The following is a 17,601-nucleotide window of genomic DNA, read 5'->3' as shown; positions in this document are numbered from 1 at the left end:
TTCAAGGAATATGCTTGGCACATTTTTTCTTCAGACTTCACCCAATTCTGATCAATACAGTCTCAGTTGGTATAAATGAGCACAGTTGCATTGTCTTCACTAGAGTCAGGTGGGTGAAGATCTGGCCTTTTTGCCTTTAACTAGAGGTGTCTTCCCCATGGTGCATCTATTTCTGACGTCAAAGGGCATATATTTTTACCAGTAAGTCACTTTTGTATCATAAAATATTTAACTGGTAACTCACCAAGCACAGGAGTAATGCAAAGTGCTCCTACCAACACTTGCTAGTTAGCAAAAGTTGAGTGTGCGGTACCCATTTTTTGCATGGTTTTTGCCCTCCTAAGATGCTGGTTGAGACTCAATAATGTTTAGAAAACCAGTTGCCTTTTTCTGTGTTCACCATCAAATGTCCTTATTTAAGCTCTTCCCAAATTTGTCGCTTAGCTGCTGTATTAGTCTTGCCAGCTCTCCAGTAGCTTGTGACTTTTCCTCTAAGAGTTCATAGCGGAGACTAGAAATATCTTGCTTAATCTCTTTAAGTTCTCCTAAAAGGAGGAAAATGTTCTTGTTAGCAATATTGAACCAAATAATTAATATCTATGATTTTAAGACCTGAGAAAGCATTAATTTTGGTGTCCTTGGTCATGAATGTTTGTGGAACTCCATATGACGTCCCTGCATTGATGAGCTTAATATTTGACTTATAAGAAATAACCTGTACTTCCAGTAGTGGTACTGACAGCAATGGCAAGTATGTATGGAAAGTTCATCTTTTTTCTCAAGTCTGTTGTCTTTCCACATATTGATCTCCACCCACACAGAGCATTTGCAGGAGGGTAGCAGTTAAGAGGTGTTAGAAGGAGATCTGCCTATAAATCCTACATGACACCATGGCCATACAAATCCTTATCCAGTTCAAAAAAAGTCCTTGGGACAGACATGAGCAGTACAGTCAGAAATTGCTTTACTTAGACCCCAAGACAAGGTTAGGTGTTGGCAATATCATGGGTGTTGTAAAGCAAGGAGAGGTAGAACATTAGGGCAGAGCAGGATTATGTAAAGACGGATGCTATGATATCATCCTGGTTTTGGCTGGCATACAGTTAATTTTCTTCCTAGTGGCTGGTATAGTGCTGTGGTTTGGATTTAGTATGAGAATAATGTTGATAACACACTGATGTTTTAGTTGTTGCTATGTAGTGCTTACGCTAAGTCAAGGACTTTTCAGCTTCCCATGCTCTGCCAGGTGCACAAGAATGTGCTCACCTTAGTGTGAGCATGAGCATGCTCTCTCTCTACAGAGGATGTTACCTAAGTCTCTTACTGGCCATATCAATAGCAATAACATTACATGCTCTAATCTGTGTCAATTACAAAAATCCACTTGCCTTCATTGACCTCATCGTTTTCTCGATCAACCTGAGCCTTCAGTACATACCGCTTAATCAGACGTTTCATTATTTTCTGAAAAGAGAACAGAAACACTTAACATGAGCTTATCCACATTGCCTTAATTCTAGACTCATTATGAGTAATTCAAACACCTGATTTCACTATGGATAAAACCTGGCTTCAGAGGATACAAAAGAGAATTTTTTATTGATTTCCCATTTATTTTATACTTTATATTATGAACTTTGTACTACAATAGTTGATTAACAGCCATTCCATAATGAGCCCACATATGAAGCACTTTGGGGTATTTTGCGGGATGCACATGAATGTAGAGTATGTCCCACAGACAGAAAGAAAACACAGATGATCCAATAGCAAGCTAAGAAATGAGATCCAGAGCCTTCCTTTAGCGTGTTGCTGTTTAATGTATCAATAAAAAATGCTTTACAGGAAGAAATAAGTGATTAATTAATGATGTTAGCAAACTCACTCATGGTGATGAACTAAACATCTGACTCAAGGTTAACAGAAAGACTCTGTTTGCCTTGCAATTGGGGTTTTAGGAGAGAAAATAAATTTAGTGAAGGACAGGGAAAAGAGAGTTTGAACAGAAGTGGAGAACTTGGCTTAAGTGAGAGAAGTTTCTTAGGGAAATGGCAGATTTTAAGGGACATGCACAGGGAAAAAAATAGAGCCATGTAGACTTACAAAATGGGAGATGATTGTTAGTAAGGAACAGTGTATATGGAAATAGTAGAAGATGGCTGTGGATATGAGCTTGCAATGTGATATTGTTCCAAAAATGCACGTTACATTTATCTAGAAGGAAAGTAACTTTGGCAGTCTTGGGCTACACACTGTGTTACAGCTGCAGGCCTGTGTTATTGCCTGTATTCACTACAGAAAAGACACTCATCAATGGGGAAAAAAATCTCAACTATGATAAGCATAAAAAGAATTGTTCTGAGACAATGATTTAGGTGCATCCTCTGCAAACAGAGGAGTGCTCAGTGAGCATCCAAGAACAGATACGCAGATGTCTTTCATTGACCAGATGGTCACTGTTAAGGGAAAAGCCTCTCCCAGCATGGACTCACTTATTCACAGAGCAATCACTTGTCTCTGCTTTGAACATCACTGAAAAATGCTGCAAAGAGTGCGAAATATGAATTAAGAAATCAGTACACCTGCTCTTTTTTCTTAGTAGCTGAATATGGATTATAGCAGTGCAAAAGGCATGTGAACATCAAAGGATCCAGTCATTTGTATATGTCATGCAGTCATGGAATATGGGATGTCTAAGACTCCTTGTATCAAAGAGGCATCTGGCTAAACAGGTGAGTCATTAAGGCAATAGAGATGAGGCACAGCGCACGTACGGTGTGTTGAAGATGGCCAAGGTAGTAGAATCCAGAGGGAGGTAGGGTTGTCACCTGAGAAAACATAAATGAAGTAATGTTTGGGGAAAGTAGGGAAATCCTGGATCCAAAAAGAAGTTATTTTTTCAGAACAGATGACAGAGGAAATTTAGACTAAAACAAGGAATCAGCACACAGTGAATGCTCTTATTACCTGGAAAAATATGATAACAAAACATCTATCTATCTACTCCAATTTCCATACAGCTTGTATTCCTGACGGACACTACTCAAATGCTATCCTACATTATCTACCATGTGTCATAGAAGTCACAAGCTTAAGGCTGCCTAGTCTATGAAATATATGTTGTAGTCAGATTTGTCTACAGAAACTAAATATTAAAAATGTGACCACTTTTTAACAAGAGTCTACTTAGTAGGTATTTCTGCCAGTAGCTTTAGGAAATTCATTTTTGCATTAATATTGCACTGTGGCTTCTAAACCTTGAGTCTCCCCTTCTACCCAGTATTGCTCCTTTTAGCCACGAGTGAAACAGCCTCTTGGCAAAATAATCATGGTTACTGCAGGGAAATGCTGAACAAAACTCCCAGACAGCCTCTTGGCAATAAATGCTAAACTTGAAACCATTCAAATACGTCTGATTTCTATAAAGTACTGTTCCCCCATTCTCTAAAAGTTAATTGAAATTCTTCAGGTTTTAGGGATCTTTTATACTATGCAACACTCAATTACTGACTGTTGGTCTTAAGATGATCTTAAGAGAACAGGTTCTAGGAACAGGTCAGGCATTTGTAAATTATAACTCTGCACTGAATTCAATCTTTTTTATGAATTTATTGGCACAACCTTCAAGGTCTGCATTTGCCATCAGCTATCTGAACACCTTCTATACCTTCTAGTACAGAGGAAAACAAGAAGAAAAGGACAGATTTGTGGCCACGGCACTGCAACACTGCTCATGAGATTTGGGGCTCAGTTTCTGGTTTAATCATAGGCTTTTTGGGTCTGGTAAGTCCTACTGGACCTCAGTTCCTTGTCTTTAATGTGGAGGCTGTGATGTCTTCCCATTTTACTCTTTATAGTGTTTTATTCTGGACTTCACTTATATGTGCCATTGGAGATCATGTTACAGACCTTAACACTGCTATTTAATTCACAGGCTTCTTCTGGATGCTGTGTTTGCGGACACTGCAGATGTCATTTGGCATGAGTGTGGGAGGTGCCAGAGCAGCACTAATGGGACAAAATGCTTTGCACTTCCACATCCCTGGTTGAAAACAGACCCAAGTCAGCAGTGATCATAGGGAACAACTACTCACCGGGGCATCAGATCTCAAACCTGGTAATCTCACATGCACAAGTTATCAGTTAGGCAGTAGAAGAGCTCGCGAGTGAGGCAAGCGAAGGAACTGGCTCATTTCTCACCTCTTTGCGATTTTGTCCCTCCAAACAGCAAAGAAATATACTTCTGAGCCTTTAAAAGTATAAACTATTCCTTCTAATTTTTTCCTGACAAATCCTTTCCTGAGTTTTGTAGATGAAGATGTTGTTGATAGCATGACAGACTGCAGTGCTGAAAGTGGGAAAAACTCGTGAGCTTAGCACAATATTTTAGCAATGTTCCATCTTAAAGTCTCAGCTCAAGAGGGTTTGATAAAGGTATCATTTTGCCTGGGCTTGTTTATTCCCAGATCATGGCAGCTGTGTGTTGACTTGTTCTTCCTACTTTTCAAATTATTGCATGTTTAAATTCTGTGTATTTTTGTTATCCCTCAAGAGCACTGTCTGTATGTAGTCCAAGTACACAGCTACATCACTTGATAAATACCACTAAAGAAAACAGTTCAGCAAGAAACTACTGCTTCAAAGGCTTCCCCAGTTGTAGAAGAAAACTGGCTGGTCAGATTATCAAACTGTTTGCTCTTCTTTATATTTAGATAATCAAGACTATTACACTGTGCTTATATTATTCAGGCAATTTCTTCCTGCAGCAACTGAAACTTTCAAAGATTATTTGAAGACAAGCCTAGTAGGACCATTATTAAAGCAAAATAAAAGGTAGTTATCTTTTTTCTATCTATTTTTCACAGCTGCCTTTGGCTTTTTCAACCTTGGAAAGAAGGGTCTACTTTGCCACAAACATTAAGCGGTCTCATTTAGAAATAATAGCTACAGGAAGAGAATGAGTCCAGCAGAGGCTGACACATTTTTCCATTACCTGTGTGTTTGAATGCAGAGGATAATGTCAGAAATGTTGAAATGCTATTTTGAGCGGGACACAATTGTCTCTTCCCTTTGCCTCTGATGGTATCAAGCCAGCTAATTCCAGATGCCAGAGTGAATGTATCCCATTTCCAACTCAGGGTTTTTTAGACATGCCTTCTATCCTGGCACAAAAGCCTGGAAAATTTTTAAAACCAGTAAAAATTTATTACTGGTCTGCTGTACAGCCTAGGAGCCCATTGTGCTGGATGCTGTACCAACACAAGACAAACCAATTCTAGAATTGTCATTGTGCATTTTATCCAATTTAACTATTACTTTCCTCAACCTTCTTTAATGTCGGTTCCTTCGGACGTATCACTTGCCATCAGATTCCTTTTCACTTTGTCTTAAAAAATAAGGAAAAAGTCCTGTGATCCACATTTTGCATATTGTGTTACCCTACTACACAGGTTCGCACAAGAAATAATACATCTGCTGGCACGAACACTCCAGCTAAGACAAACAGTTGCATTAGATCCTGCAATGGCTGGGGTACCCCGTGCCACCACTGCAGCCACAGGTATTTTTGAACCGTACCACATTGCAGGTTTAGCTTGGTAGGGCAAGTCACTGCCAGAGAAAGCACATGCAAATGTTAATGCAAAGGCTGGAGAGATGATGCTGTGTCAAGACAAATGAAATGTTGTCAATGCAAGACTAGAGAATTAAAGCTTGAATGATATTTCTTGTATTGAATTAAATACCCTTGAGTGGAATTAATTAGCATGACAATCGCTAACACCATGTGTATTTCCATGGGTGATAGGCTGCGTTTGTCTCTGAAGTGCCTCAGCCCAGTCCTGTGCCAGTGTTAAGCCACAGCCTGGCACATCACAGGATGGAATCGACTGGAAGAAAGCAAACACGACCCTTGCAGGTAAGAGCTGTTCACTGACAGATCTCTTCCCTGGCTCTTGCTTTCATGCTGTGATTACCTGATATCTTGTGGGCTTGTTATAAGCGTTCTTCACAGAATAATTTTCTGTATTTCGAGTGCTAGAGTGAAAACGAACTTTCTGAAATTATAAAACATCATGATATAATTAAATCAATGATAGCTTCTCATACCCAGGTGGCCCCAAACTAAACAGAGCTTTATAAAAACAGTAGGAAATGGTTCAATGTATGAGTAGAATAAAAGCCAGCACATTCAGGTCTAAAGAAGTAAAATTTTGAAAGACAGAAAAGGATCAAAACCCGCAAATTACTGAAAAAAGTTGGATTCTAAATTGTCTAGACAAAAATGGTATTCTCACACAAGTTTTAGACAAGAAGGTGTTAAGAGGCACAAGTTATGTTAATCTTAAATAGATTGGTGATTATCGGTTGAGAACACAATTTAAGAAAGGAAGACAAATAAATACTTGTGTTTAAAGAGAACAAATTGATGTGGTATGAAAACAAATTCTAAAACAGAATTGATTTTCATCAGTCCTTTTAAAACAGTAGTACCATTTGCTGCTTTTTTAGCTCAACAAAAGTATGCATTTTTTTTTAGATAGAGCAGTATTTTTTATCAGCGAACATCACAGCTACTAATTTTGTACTCTGGAAGCTTTGAAGGAGACTTTTCTGAAGACTACACACAATATTTGTAAAATATTTCTTTGTCTCTGTTTTCCACCTCTGAACCTTTTGGTCCAAGTGTTAATGGAAAAGAAATTGCTTATTCAAAAGAATTAATTCATATCATAGACCCAGAGGAGCCAATACATATCATAGACCACTGTACCTATATGCAAGTGCATGTACAGGGAAGGCCCTGGGTAAGGGTTTTTCTTCCCTGACTGGACCAGAGATCCTGAGAAATAGGTGATTTTTTTTTTTTTTTTAATCAGGGTGCTGCTGATGATTGGAGTAAAAGTCTAAAGTAATCATGTAATCTTTTTTTTTTTTATTTCTTACTCATCAGGTGTGCCATGGTCTTACAGGGAGTGTTTTGAAGATGATCTGTGAACAAAATCAACAGGCAAGCAGGAAATGACTGATGCTCTTAATTGTTTATGTCAAAGCCATGGAAACTATGAATTTTGTGTAAGTTCCATGAAAAAGGGCAAGGCAGACACTTTCACTCCTGTGGCTTGGGGAAGGAGAGGCTTAGAGAAAATTTTATTACTTTGGTTTATGCTTTGATCAGAAATTAAATTTCAAACAAAATTAGCTTTGTGTGGTTAGATTCAAATAACATTTTAAAAAGATTGTCTTTTTTATTCACTATTTGAGATAGTTAAAGGACAAGCATTTCTTTCATTTCAAGACTCCACTGTTCCAGTGGGTCTTTGAGTAATCAATAGTAGTGTTAAATGAATTTATAGAGTAAAATGCCCCCAAATGCTTGTCTATCATCTTGGCAATGCTCACTGTGTTGGGTAGATTAATTGATAACATGGGGGACACCCCATGGACATACTTCTCCCTCCAATTTAGGCTCTCCCAGAGACTGAATGAACATCAGATCTGAGCAGCTCTCTTAAATTCATGGGAACATGATCTCCTCCAAGGCCGTGGGCTTTGCCTGGAGCCAGATGGCTCGCCAGGAGTTATATTGCTCAGCTGTTTGCTCCTTCAAGGAGAGCCAAGAGGTCCAGACAAAGCCCAAAAGGAGGCTGCATGTTACAAAGACAAACTCTGCAAAGCCTCCTCCGACTTTCCTTTCCTTCTCTTCGGTGTCTCTTAGTACACCTCTTCCCTTCTGCCAGCTTAAAACTGGGGGTAGGCTGCCCACATCTCAGCTGCCCTAGAAAGGCTGGCCAAGCCTGCCAGGGAGCCACATCAGCTTCTCACATGCAGTGACTGTAAGAAATAATAGACAACACATTTCAGAGGGCTTTTCTTTTCCCCCAGGAATGGGTTCCCAGTGGTGTTCTCTTGTTTCAAACCCAGCTTGAGATGAGAAAATTAAATAAAGGCCAGGACACTTTTAAGCAAAGCTGCCTCTTCGCATCTTTGAATCCACTGAATTTAATGACAGCAGCCGAGCAGCTGTGGCTGAGTTCCTGTGAATGTTTTGCGTGTTTTCTTCTCCAATGTAAAGCAGGTGGACTTGCCCTGCGAATGGGATTTTGTTTGTTGTAAATTTATGTGCTGGGAACTTCACCCCAGTGACTCTCTGCACAGTGTTGCAGGTAATAATTTCCATGGGCAACATCATTTTCTCTAATTTCTCTGGCATTTTCCCATGGGGTAGCAAAGTTAATTCTGTTGGGAAGGGTCTGGATGCTAACCATATTCTTGCATCTCTCTTGCTCTGTCACGGACACTCACTAGTGCTGAAGAAAGCATGCAGCTGTGTAGCCAGTATTTCCAAAGCAAATTTCTATTTCAAATGACCAAAGGGGTGGTGGCTGAGGCAGGATCTACCCATTAGTGGCTACACATCACTAGGCAGATGTAAGTAGAGAGGTTGTTAATTATAGCTTTAAGTATTTAGGAGATGTTATTAAGCCCTGCTTGGAAACTTGTTCCCAAACCTGGAATGGCAGGAAATGTTGTAATGCCAGTAAAATTAATTTGAAAATCACTTAAAGGAAGGTGGATGTTTTGAAGAGGCATAAAGACCTGCTGGGTAGATGAGGAGCCAGACAAGCTGGGATCCTATTTGTGTCTCTGCTTCTGCCCTTGGTCTTTGACCTTGCTTATTTGGCCTTGGGAAACTCCCTTATAAAAGTGCCTGCTTTTATAAAAGTTACTCTTTTCCCCGTGTCCTAACAGTCTAGTACAATGAGGCCACAAGTCTGGAAGGGCCCTCTAGGTGCAATCTAATACAAGCAATACTCAATGATGAGGCTGAGTAAGAGCCTGTGCTGTCCCTGATCTATCCGTGTGCCATGCAGCCCGTCATGATTCTTTTCTACAAAGAAGGTGAAAAGTGAAGATACAACTTACCCGTTGTTTGGAATTCAGCATCCCCATCTCAAGATCATTTTCACAGTTTTTGGCCTTAGATTTGCAGAGTTTTATGAGGCACATTTTTATTCTCAGTATGAGATAATAAAATGATTTAGGGCTTGGCACTAGATTAAAAGGAGCAGGTAAAGTCCTTCCTTCGTCAAAGTAGGATAGCCAGAGCTTGGCACGTGCAAACTTCCACTCCACATCTGCATCCTCCTTGGGAAGGGAAGAGGAAAAAAACCCCAACACCCAAATGCATAATTAGTAAATATGAAGGAATTTAGCTATGACAAGGACAAACATACAGGTAGGATTTAAGTAGAATCAGATTTCTGTTTGCCAAACCAAGACCCCTGCCCACGTGTCTTTGTAGGCTTCTCTGTAGTGATCTCAAAATAAGGAAAATTTGAACAAAGTAATGGATAAACAGAGAGTATAAATCCTCCAAATACTAGACTATTTCCTCTTTCCTTGAATATCAAAGGGGTTGTCTTTCAGTAGCAATCTGGTTCTTGTGCTATGCTGATAAATGAATGTGTCAGAACATATACAGAGTCATGGAAAGCAGAAGAAACTTTTATGTGCACAACAACAAAGACTGTCTCTGATTAACTGCAACACTATCTAACTGCCAGCTAACTATTATCACTGCATTTGCCAGGAATCCCCCATAGAAGAGGCTAGGTTGCTGATTTCTTCTCTTATTAGCTGATTTCCTCATTGATCCTGTTTGCATTCACCATCACATATTCCTAGATCAATACACCTTAATTCTCTTACTGTTCACCTCCTGCCACTGATGAAGGTGGAGAAAAAGTCCATCACTCAGTGCCTGTTAATATCCTTTATGAACTATCAAGGTGGGCCATACACTTTCAAGTACAAGGGCAACTTTAGCACATACTTTATGGATCTGCTTGGCATTTGTATAGGAGGATGGTCAGGGCCATGTATCAGGACCATTTATCAGGCAAAAGAAAGGATGAGATACAGCTGCTCCACAGCTGTTTTTATTGTGGTTTATATGTAGGCCAGCAGCATCAATAGAAGCATGGGTCTGCCAACAGCCGGTACTCATGTACATCTGTGTTCTGCTGAAACTAATAATCACTGATTACCCCATACCTCTGAAATTCAGTCAAAAACTGACATAACACAACCGACATTAATTCTGTCACAGTTACAGCAATATGTCTTCACCAATGGAGCAGCATTCACTTCTGCTGTTTGGCCTTCTCATTGCTTGGGGTTGCACCTCACAGAAACCTTAAGCTGAATTACAGTGGAAATCACTTGTGAACTGTTTTAATGATTTTCTGTTAAGCAGCTAAGGAGCTACTGATGGAAGTAGTTCTGGTTTCTGGCTGGCAAAAAGATTTTTTTTTTTCCATAAATGCAAAGTTGGCAGGAAGTGCTAATATTTGAGGCATAAACAGAATAAAACCAGAAATAGCTGAAGAGAGATGTTCAATGGAAAGCATGAGAATATAGTCTTGTCACTCCAGCTAACAGTAAAACATGCCCCCACAGACCATAATGGAATTTAATTCCTAAGTAATGACCATCTTCTGTCGTTACCGATATTGCTGTCATCAGATAAACACTTTGGCTAAAGGGACTTTCTCTGCAGTCAGTAGGATGACTCTGTCTTTAATCTCCCTGCTACTGAGGTTTGAAAGGAACTAGTATGAAATTTCCTAGTTTTTCCCAGTCCTCAGGTAGGAGGATCTGGGCCAAATAGCTCACGCTTGTTTTGCTTGCTGATAGTTACAAGCAGTCTTTAACAAAGTTTTGAAAATTTCCACGCAATCAAGAAGGATGAGAAAGCATTTTTCCGGGAAAACGGCCATCACAAAGTTTAGACTAGAAAGTTAATATAGGCCACTTATTCAGGTATTTTTAGAGATTTTTTGCTGGAAACTTTCAAGAGCATCTCTACCTACTACAATAAACTAGAAAATGCACTAAGAGGCTGAGACCCCTTCAGAAGTAAATCTTGTTTCAGTAGAAGAGGATTCAGGAAGATGCTTGATCTTAAGTGATTAGAAACCTTTGGGGGAATGACTCTGCCTTCTGCATGTAGAAAAGCTTCTGGGGCAGAGAACATATGTAAGGTCTCTCTGACATTTAGACTTAGTTACAGCATGCACAAGATGATAGAGTTATATTTGCTCTACAGAACATGGATGAATCAGACATTACAGTGAGAAAATGTTTTCAGCTCTGGCCTTTTGCAGTGTCAGGTTCTGAGGGGAGAATAGAACAAATAATTAATACAAACCCAACTACAGAAACTTGGCATTTAACAAATCAGGAGAAAGAGATGACTCAGCATTAACATTATCCAAATAATTTTTTTTCTGCCTTTATTTACATTAGCAGGGAGTTGTTTATGTCCAAAGCATTTAGCAAATCCAGTCTGCTAATAGCAATACTACTGAACGAAGTTAGGTAAAACCTGCAAACACCTTTCTGCAGAAACCTATTCATATTTCTTGAAGGCTGTATATCCTTTAAAAGCTGCTTTTTGTGAATGTTCATGCAGTTATGTTTTGCAGACCTAGACAGTCCTCAAAAAAAATCTATATCAAGCTTGTATACCTGGTATTTGGAAAATATGGAATTTTTAAATATGCATACATGAGTTTCAGACCTAGATGGGCTTGGGCTTTTAAGCAGTAGAGAACAGGGCAAAAAGCTAGGTGAAATATTACTCGATCTATCATAAGCAAACAATGCAGCTAAAGTAACACATGTGGATAAATTATCATAACCAACATAGTAAAAAATATCACAAACTGCTTTCATTAAATACGTGTAAAGGAAATTGGGTTTACTCACAGACAGTCATTAAAAACAAGGAAGTTGAAGTTGTTCTAGAAATGATTCATTGTTAATTAGTAACTCAATCCTAATTTGGGGAGAACAGACACAGCCTTAACCCTTACACAGCGTAACATCTGTGTTTCAGCAGCACTCTAATCTTGTATATGGAATAACCTACAGCTTCCCTGTTTTTTCAACATTTTTATTATTAGTCATAATTAAGTACATTGAGTTTGTAATCTAATTTCTTATCTTACCTCAATTTCCTGATAGGAGTTGTTGATCATGGCTATTAGCATATTAAGCAGCACCACCACCATAGTCACGTTATATACTCCATAGAGTACGTATCCAATATTCTCAATGAATTTATGATCGTACTTCAACACCACAGATATCACTTCAGATAAGCCAAATATTGACCAGAATAAGGTTTTAAAACTTTCTTCTACCCTGAAAATAAAGCAAACAATCACTTTATAGAGTTGACACCATGTTAGCCAGGCCAAATGCTAATAATAAAAGTGGCAATCCACCAATATAAATATGATGCCTTGACACAGTCATTGTAAGCCATTAACAATCACCCAGGGATGTGCCAAATCACATTTCCTGATTTGATAAAGAAATATGATTTCTGATTGATACTACAAAGTTACAGTGTGCCCTTATTTGCTCCATCTGTTCTTCTCAGGTGTATTATTTATCACTTGGATTTTGTTTCTCTATTAAGGTCTTCTTCATGGGAAACTTGCAGTTTGAAACTTTTTGTGTAGGGCTTTTTACTTCTACTCACTCACCCTTTTTTTCATCCAGAGAAGACAGGCAGAGATTATCTGGGAAAGGGAAGAAGGAACCTAGTTTGACCTCCTTATATGCAGTTTCCAGGGCAGAAGAGAAGCATTAATTTTTACGCAGGAGGAATGACTGAAAAGTTCTGATTAGTGGCATTAATATAATGAGCACACAGTGCAAATATAGTCAGCTCATAATCTGATCTTCTTCCCATCCTGCTCTGGGACTGCAAACAAGTCAGATATGTCCAAGAATTTGTAGCAAAAATTTGAAATTAAGGAGTGGTAGAAGATGTTGCAGAGAGGCATTTTCATTTGATTACTACACCCTTGCTTGAAAGTAGAAAGGAACCAGAGGAAAATAAAAAGGTTGAAAGATAGGAAAAAAGAGGGGAATAAGCCAATGACAAGGAGAAGTGGGGCTGGAAAGGATGCAGCTGGACTGACAGGTCAAAAGGAGAGTCTGATTCAGAGGAGTCAAAGCCATAACAGCCAGAAGGGAAGCAGCCACAGCTGAAAAAGAAGGAAGGAAGGAAGGAAGGAGGGGGGATGCTGGTAAATTTTGGAAGCAGTTTGCTTAGTTTTTAATTTAGAAACTATTTTGCCTTCACTGAACAATCCTTAACCTTCCTTAATTACCTTCCCTCTCCCCCTGCCTGCCAGGAGGTAAATGCCTTCTTAGAAAACAATGCCATTGACAAATTATTTTGATGAAATGTTTTTTACTAGGGTGGCAACCTAATCCTGCTAAATCTGTTCATAAAAGCAGGTTATAGACACAAACTACGACATATCGTAAGGGAACAGTAAGCTTTACATCAACTCCAGTATCAATTACACCATGCATAAAACCAAAATAAATTAATTTCACCCCTTTCAAAGGTTAGTGCAGAGCACTGGGCAACTCCTTTCTGCCACAGCAAAATGGTATTTCTCTCCCATCATAATTTACGGTATTCCATAGTCCATTTACAAATAGTAGTAAAACTGCAGTAAATATTTAGGTTTTATTCTCAGCCAGTATTGGCTCACAACTGCATTGACTTGTGAGGAGTAACCTTGAGTGGTGTTTCAAATAGATGTTGCCCAACTTCATTTAAAATGTGGCTTTGTCTCCAGTCTCCATGATACTCAAGAGTCACTGATACCATGTTCACTCCCCCTTGCTGCTTTACATGAGGCTGGGATGCCATGCAAAGATACACTTGTGGGATGAGCACTTGCTGGACATTTCCTCCCCTGTAACTCTGCTCTTGTGTCCTGCCCTCACCTGCAGCAAAGGCTAGCTGGCATTAATGTATCAGATACCCTTCACTTTTGTGGTAGCAATCTGGCCAGTCCTTATTCTGTAAATGTTGTACTTTCCAGTTGAAGAACACATATAACACCAAAAATCTCTGGCTTTGAAACCTACCACCTAAAAGTCACTTATCAAACTAATAAAAACCATAACCCCCAGCCTTGATCCCAGCTGCACCCTGCTATTAACCTTCCTTTTTTAATTTAGAAAGGCTCCCTTAGTCGTCCACCCTGCCGGCAGATTTTAATACAACGTGTCAACTCTGCTCCATTTCCACAGCTTAAGCACTGACCTTTGTTCTGGAGTGGTGCCAGATTCTCCTTGAAAAGTTAATTAAGGACTGCAAGCGGCCTTGACTGCCCTGAGCACTGCAGAGGAGGCAGGAAAGGGCCAGAGTGCCAGGCTCCAGGGCAAGCGTCCATAATCTTTATTCCCAGCGTCAGGTAAGGGACCAGTGCCAATGGTGGTGGGACTATGAAGGTGGTGAGAGAGGTGGACCTGACCTGTAGCACCCTAAAATGGTGCTTAGCAATGCCCCCAGGCAGATGCAGCTCTCCCTTTTGTAGAGGAAACATTTCTAAGGAGACCTTGTACTAGTCCATCCCTACCCTCCAAAAAGTCTGGATGGCTCTTTCCTTCTCCCTTTTAGATTACTGCCAAATTGCACGAGTTTTGGCACAGGTCACAGGGATATCAGTTGGGGGATTTTTTGAGAACATCTCGCTAAAACATGAGATGAGGATGTTTGGAGCCAAGTTCTTAAAGGTTCCAAGATGCTGATGTGTCTCATCATTGCCAGCTAAGCAATTTACCCCCTTCCTGCAAGGTCAGCAGGTGTTTTATCCTTCTCAAAGGTAGGCAAATGAAGGAACGGAGGAAGTCAGGAGTCCTGCCCAGACTGACAGCTCCTGGCAGCAGGAGGATCTGGCACTGGCAGATTGACTGATGCTCCTTGTGAAGATGGGTACACTGCAATCTCTCTCTCTACGGTGGTAGAGCCAACTGTTGCAGTGGGGAGAGAGCAGACAGATTTTTTTGTTTCAATACACATAGTCCTGTAGAAGTTAAACAAAGATTTTGCATCAAGGAAGAAAACAGACCATAGGCAATCATCTAGTTGCAGATTTTCCTCGCTTTTGTAAACAGTAGTGTGCTGTTCATCAAAAAAGATCACGGCAAGGCTATGATTTCATGTCAGTCTTGTATCCTCTTCTTTAAGAAAGCTTAAGGCATCCTTTCAGACTTATTTCCTTAAATTGATTGGTTGAGATTTAACACTGCCAAAAAAGCAATGCAGTCAATATAATCTACAAAAATATCACATTTTGACAAAGCAAAATGATAAGAAAAAAGCCTTCAAGCCTTGAAGGAACATTGGCACTGAACAGTGAGTCACAATTCCCTTTGGGCAGAAGGGGAGACAGCAAACCTTGCGTTGTAGCCTTCAGCCTGATTTGTGATGCGGAAAGCAAGATGAACGCAATCAGTCTTGCCTCCATTTCAATTTTGTTTGCATAGCATGTTCTTAATTACAGGTTGTTTCAAGAGCTGTGTTCTGTACACAGCATACAATAAACAGATAAACATAGCTGGGGTCCGTTGCAACTGTTGTGGAAATGGTCTAGTTTTCACCACTGAAGAACTTCAAAAAAATTTTGAAAGTATATCATGGTAGTTAAATAATCTCTGTATTTAACTGTGTGAAGTAAAGTCCACCACATCTTTATTTCCTGTGCATCCAGAACATTAAAATGGAAGAAATGACAGAAACTTTGCATGATAATGCGGTTCAGAGGCCACTGGGGTGCTGCGTGCTTGCTCTGTAGATAGCAACACAAGCAAAACAGAGCACATGATTTCAAAAGTGCAATAGCAAGGGAAGGTGAAAGCTAAGTTACACCAAACATTCACTGATTGTTATCATTAGAACTAAGCAAGCAATTCCCTCTGAGTGTTATCTGGACAAACATACACTCTTTTTTCTGCCTACATACTGTCCTGGGAAGCTGTGGTTTTCTTAAATGTGTAATTCAAAGTTATTTCAGTGAGTATCTGTTTGTCTAAGGTTTCTCATTGAGGCTTTCCAGTGAGCTGTCAATTCAATGCCCTTTGAAACTGGCCACAATCAATCAGCGCACAAATCCAATGGGTCTTTTTCTGACATGACCAGCCAAGTGATCTCTGAGAATCAGGTCCCATAGTCAAATAGTCACATTTCTGAGTACAAAACTTGTTTTCTGTAAAATTTCACCCATCCTCATTAGAATTCACCAACATGCCCACCAAGAAATGAATTCAGTGACGTCTCTGAAGCCACAGAAGGGTTACAAAGACACCAAAGTAAGCATTAGTCTTTTTTGCCCCGGTGAATTTTCAGTGAATGAACAGTCAAGTTCCTTATTCAGCTTCTTTTCATGAATAAGTTAATGGCAGCAGGAGCCTGCCACCTTCAGCAAGGCAGCTCACGAAAAATAGAGAAGGAAACGTTGCTAGAGCTGGTAGCTGCCCATCTGCCAATATAACCTTGTCATTAGCTTATTAAAATTGTTCGCGACTGTATACCTCAGGGTTTCTAGCTTGTTGAATGAGATGCCTGAGAAGGATTTTCAGGATGAATGTTAATCTATTCTCTTTGTTTCCTGTGATGAAAGGGCTCATTTTCACTGATCATCATTTGACACTCCTGTGTGTTTAAATAATCAGAAGAAAGTAAGTCTATTTTAAATATCTTCCAAATTCTTAAAAGGAAAATTTATGCTCATGGAAAATTTGCTTCATAACAGCACAAAGTCCCCCCAGGATAAGCAGTCACCAAGCTGAACTTAAGGAGGAAGAGCACTGCCTTTTGACAAGACTCTCCCCAATCCAAACATCCCTCAGGCATTTAAGCAATCTTTACTCCAGTGAATGGTCATCATTTTAGTCGATGTTTGCTCATTATTTCCATCAAGAGATAGTAACTATTGAAAGATCCACTTAGGTAATGAGCGCTAAAGAGAGAGTTACTGCATGGCATTGCATCAGAGACTGGAATTTGTCAGTGACGTGCCTGGGGGATACCATAACTGAGGGTTACTGTGCCACCAGGCAATCAAGGATGGTATCGACTCAACTTCTCATTAAGTCTTGTGCTTCAAGGGCATCTCCTTCTCTTGAAATAAGAAGCAAGTCACATCCCACACTAAGTTTTCTTCTACTTTACTACCGAGCACAGATAAATATAATTGCATCTGGCCTCATAAATCCTTCCATTAAAATGTATCCTGAGGTTAGAGGAGAGGTCTAGAAGGCATATTTGGCTCAATTAGAGAAAGTAAACATTATGTTATGAGATACATGTCGCACAAGAGGGTGGTGTGGTAAAACCGGCTCCTGTGCACTTGGAAGGAAACAGCCACTTGCAGGACAGAAATGATGCTGAAAAGGGCATTTCTCCTAGAGGAGCTACAAGCTAAGCCCCCAGCTGGCTGTGTGACACGTTATAGAAATGACACATCAAATGCCAGCTGCTATCTGCTCTGCATCTGGTAAATGCTGTGGGCTCAGGCATTACAAGCGTGGAAGTCAGATCACAGCAAGGTGAAAACATTATGCCAAGCTTTCCTCTTCCCTCACAGACAGGTGTGTGGGAAGGAAAGTCTCCACCGTGTCCCTAAGGCAAGTCATGGTGGTTTTGTGAGGCACAAAGCTGACTGCCATGGTGCTATGCTGGTGCCACATCACAGTGCAAGGGAGGAGGCTTTCCTGTGG

The 17,601-nt window shown here is 39.9% G+C and overlaps 1 protein-coding gene across 2 annotated transcripts in view; it reads right to left on the bottom strand.

Annotated features, from left to right (window-relative positions):
* Window positions 1-402: 402 nt before the first annotated feature.
* TRPC7 (transient receptor potential cation channel subfamily C member 7) overlaps window positions 403-17,601 on the bottom strand; it is a gene marked incomplete at both ends in the record, with an annotated part of 72,811 nt that continues 55,612 nt past the window's right edge. Inside the window, 6 exons of one of the 2 annotated variants that reach the window (XM_082323877.1) lie at window positions 403-545; window positions 1,389-1,464; window positions 2,775-2,828; window positions 5,976-6,056; window positions 8,926-9,147; window positions 12,015-12,210. In XM_082323877.1, coding sequence (XP_082180003.1) covers window positions 403-545; window positions 1,389-1,464; window positions 2,775-2,828; window positions 5,976-6,056; window positions 8,926-9,147; window positions 12,015-12,210 — 772 coding nt within the window. The remainder of the gene's footprint in view (window positions 546-1,388; window positions 1,465-2,774; window positions 2,829-5,975; window positions 6,057-8,925; window positions 9,148-12,014; window positions 12,211-17,601) is intronic. The other variant, XM_082323878.1, reaches the window with a different exon arrangement.

The sequence above is a fragment of the Platalea leucorodia genome (genome assembly GCF_965183815.1).
Source record: "Platalea leucorodia genome assembly, chromosome: 11".
Classification (NCBI taxonomy): domain Eukaryota; kingdom Metazoa; phylum Chordata; class Aves; order Pelecaniformes; family Threskiornithidae; genus Platalea; species Platalea leucorodia.
The sequence above is the reverse complement of the archived record's forward strand: the minus strand, read 5'-3'. Positions and strand labels throughout refer to the sequence as shown.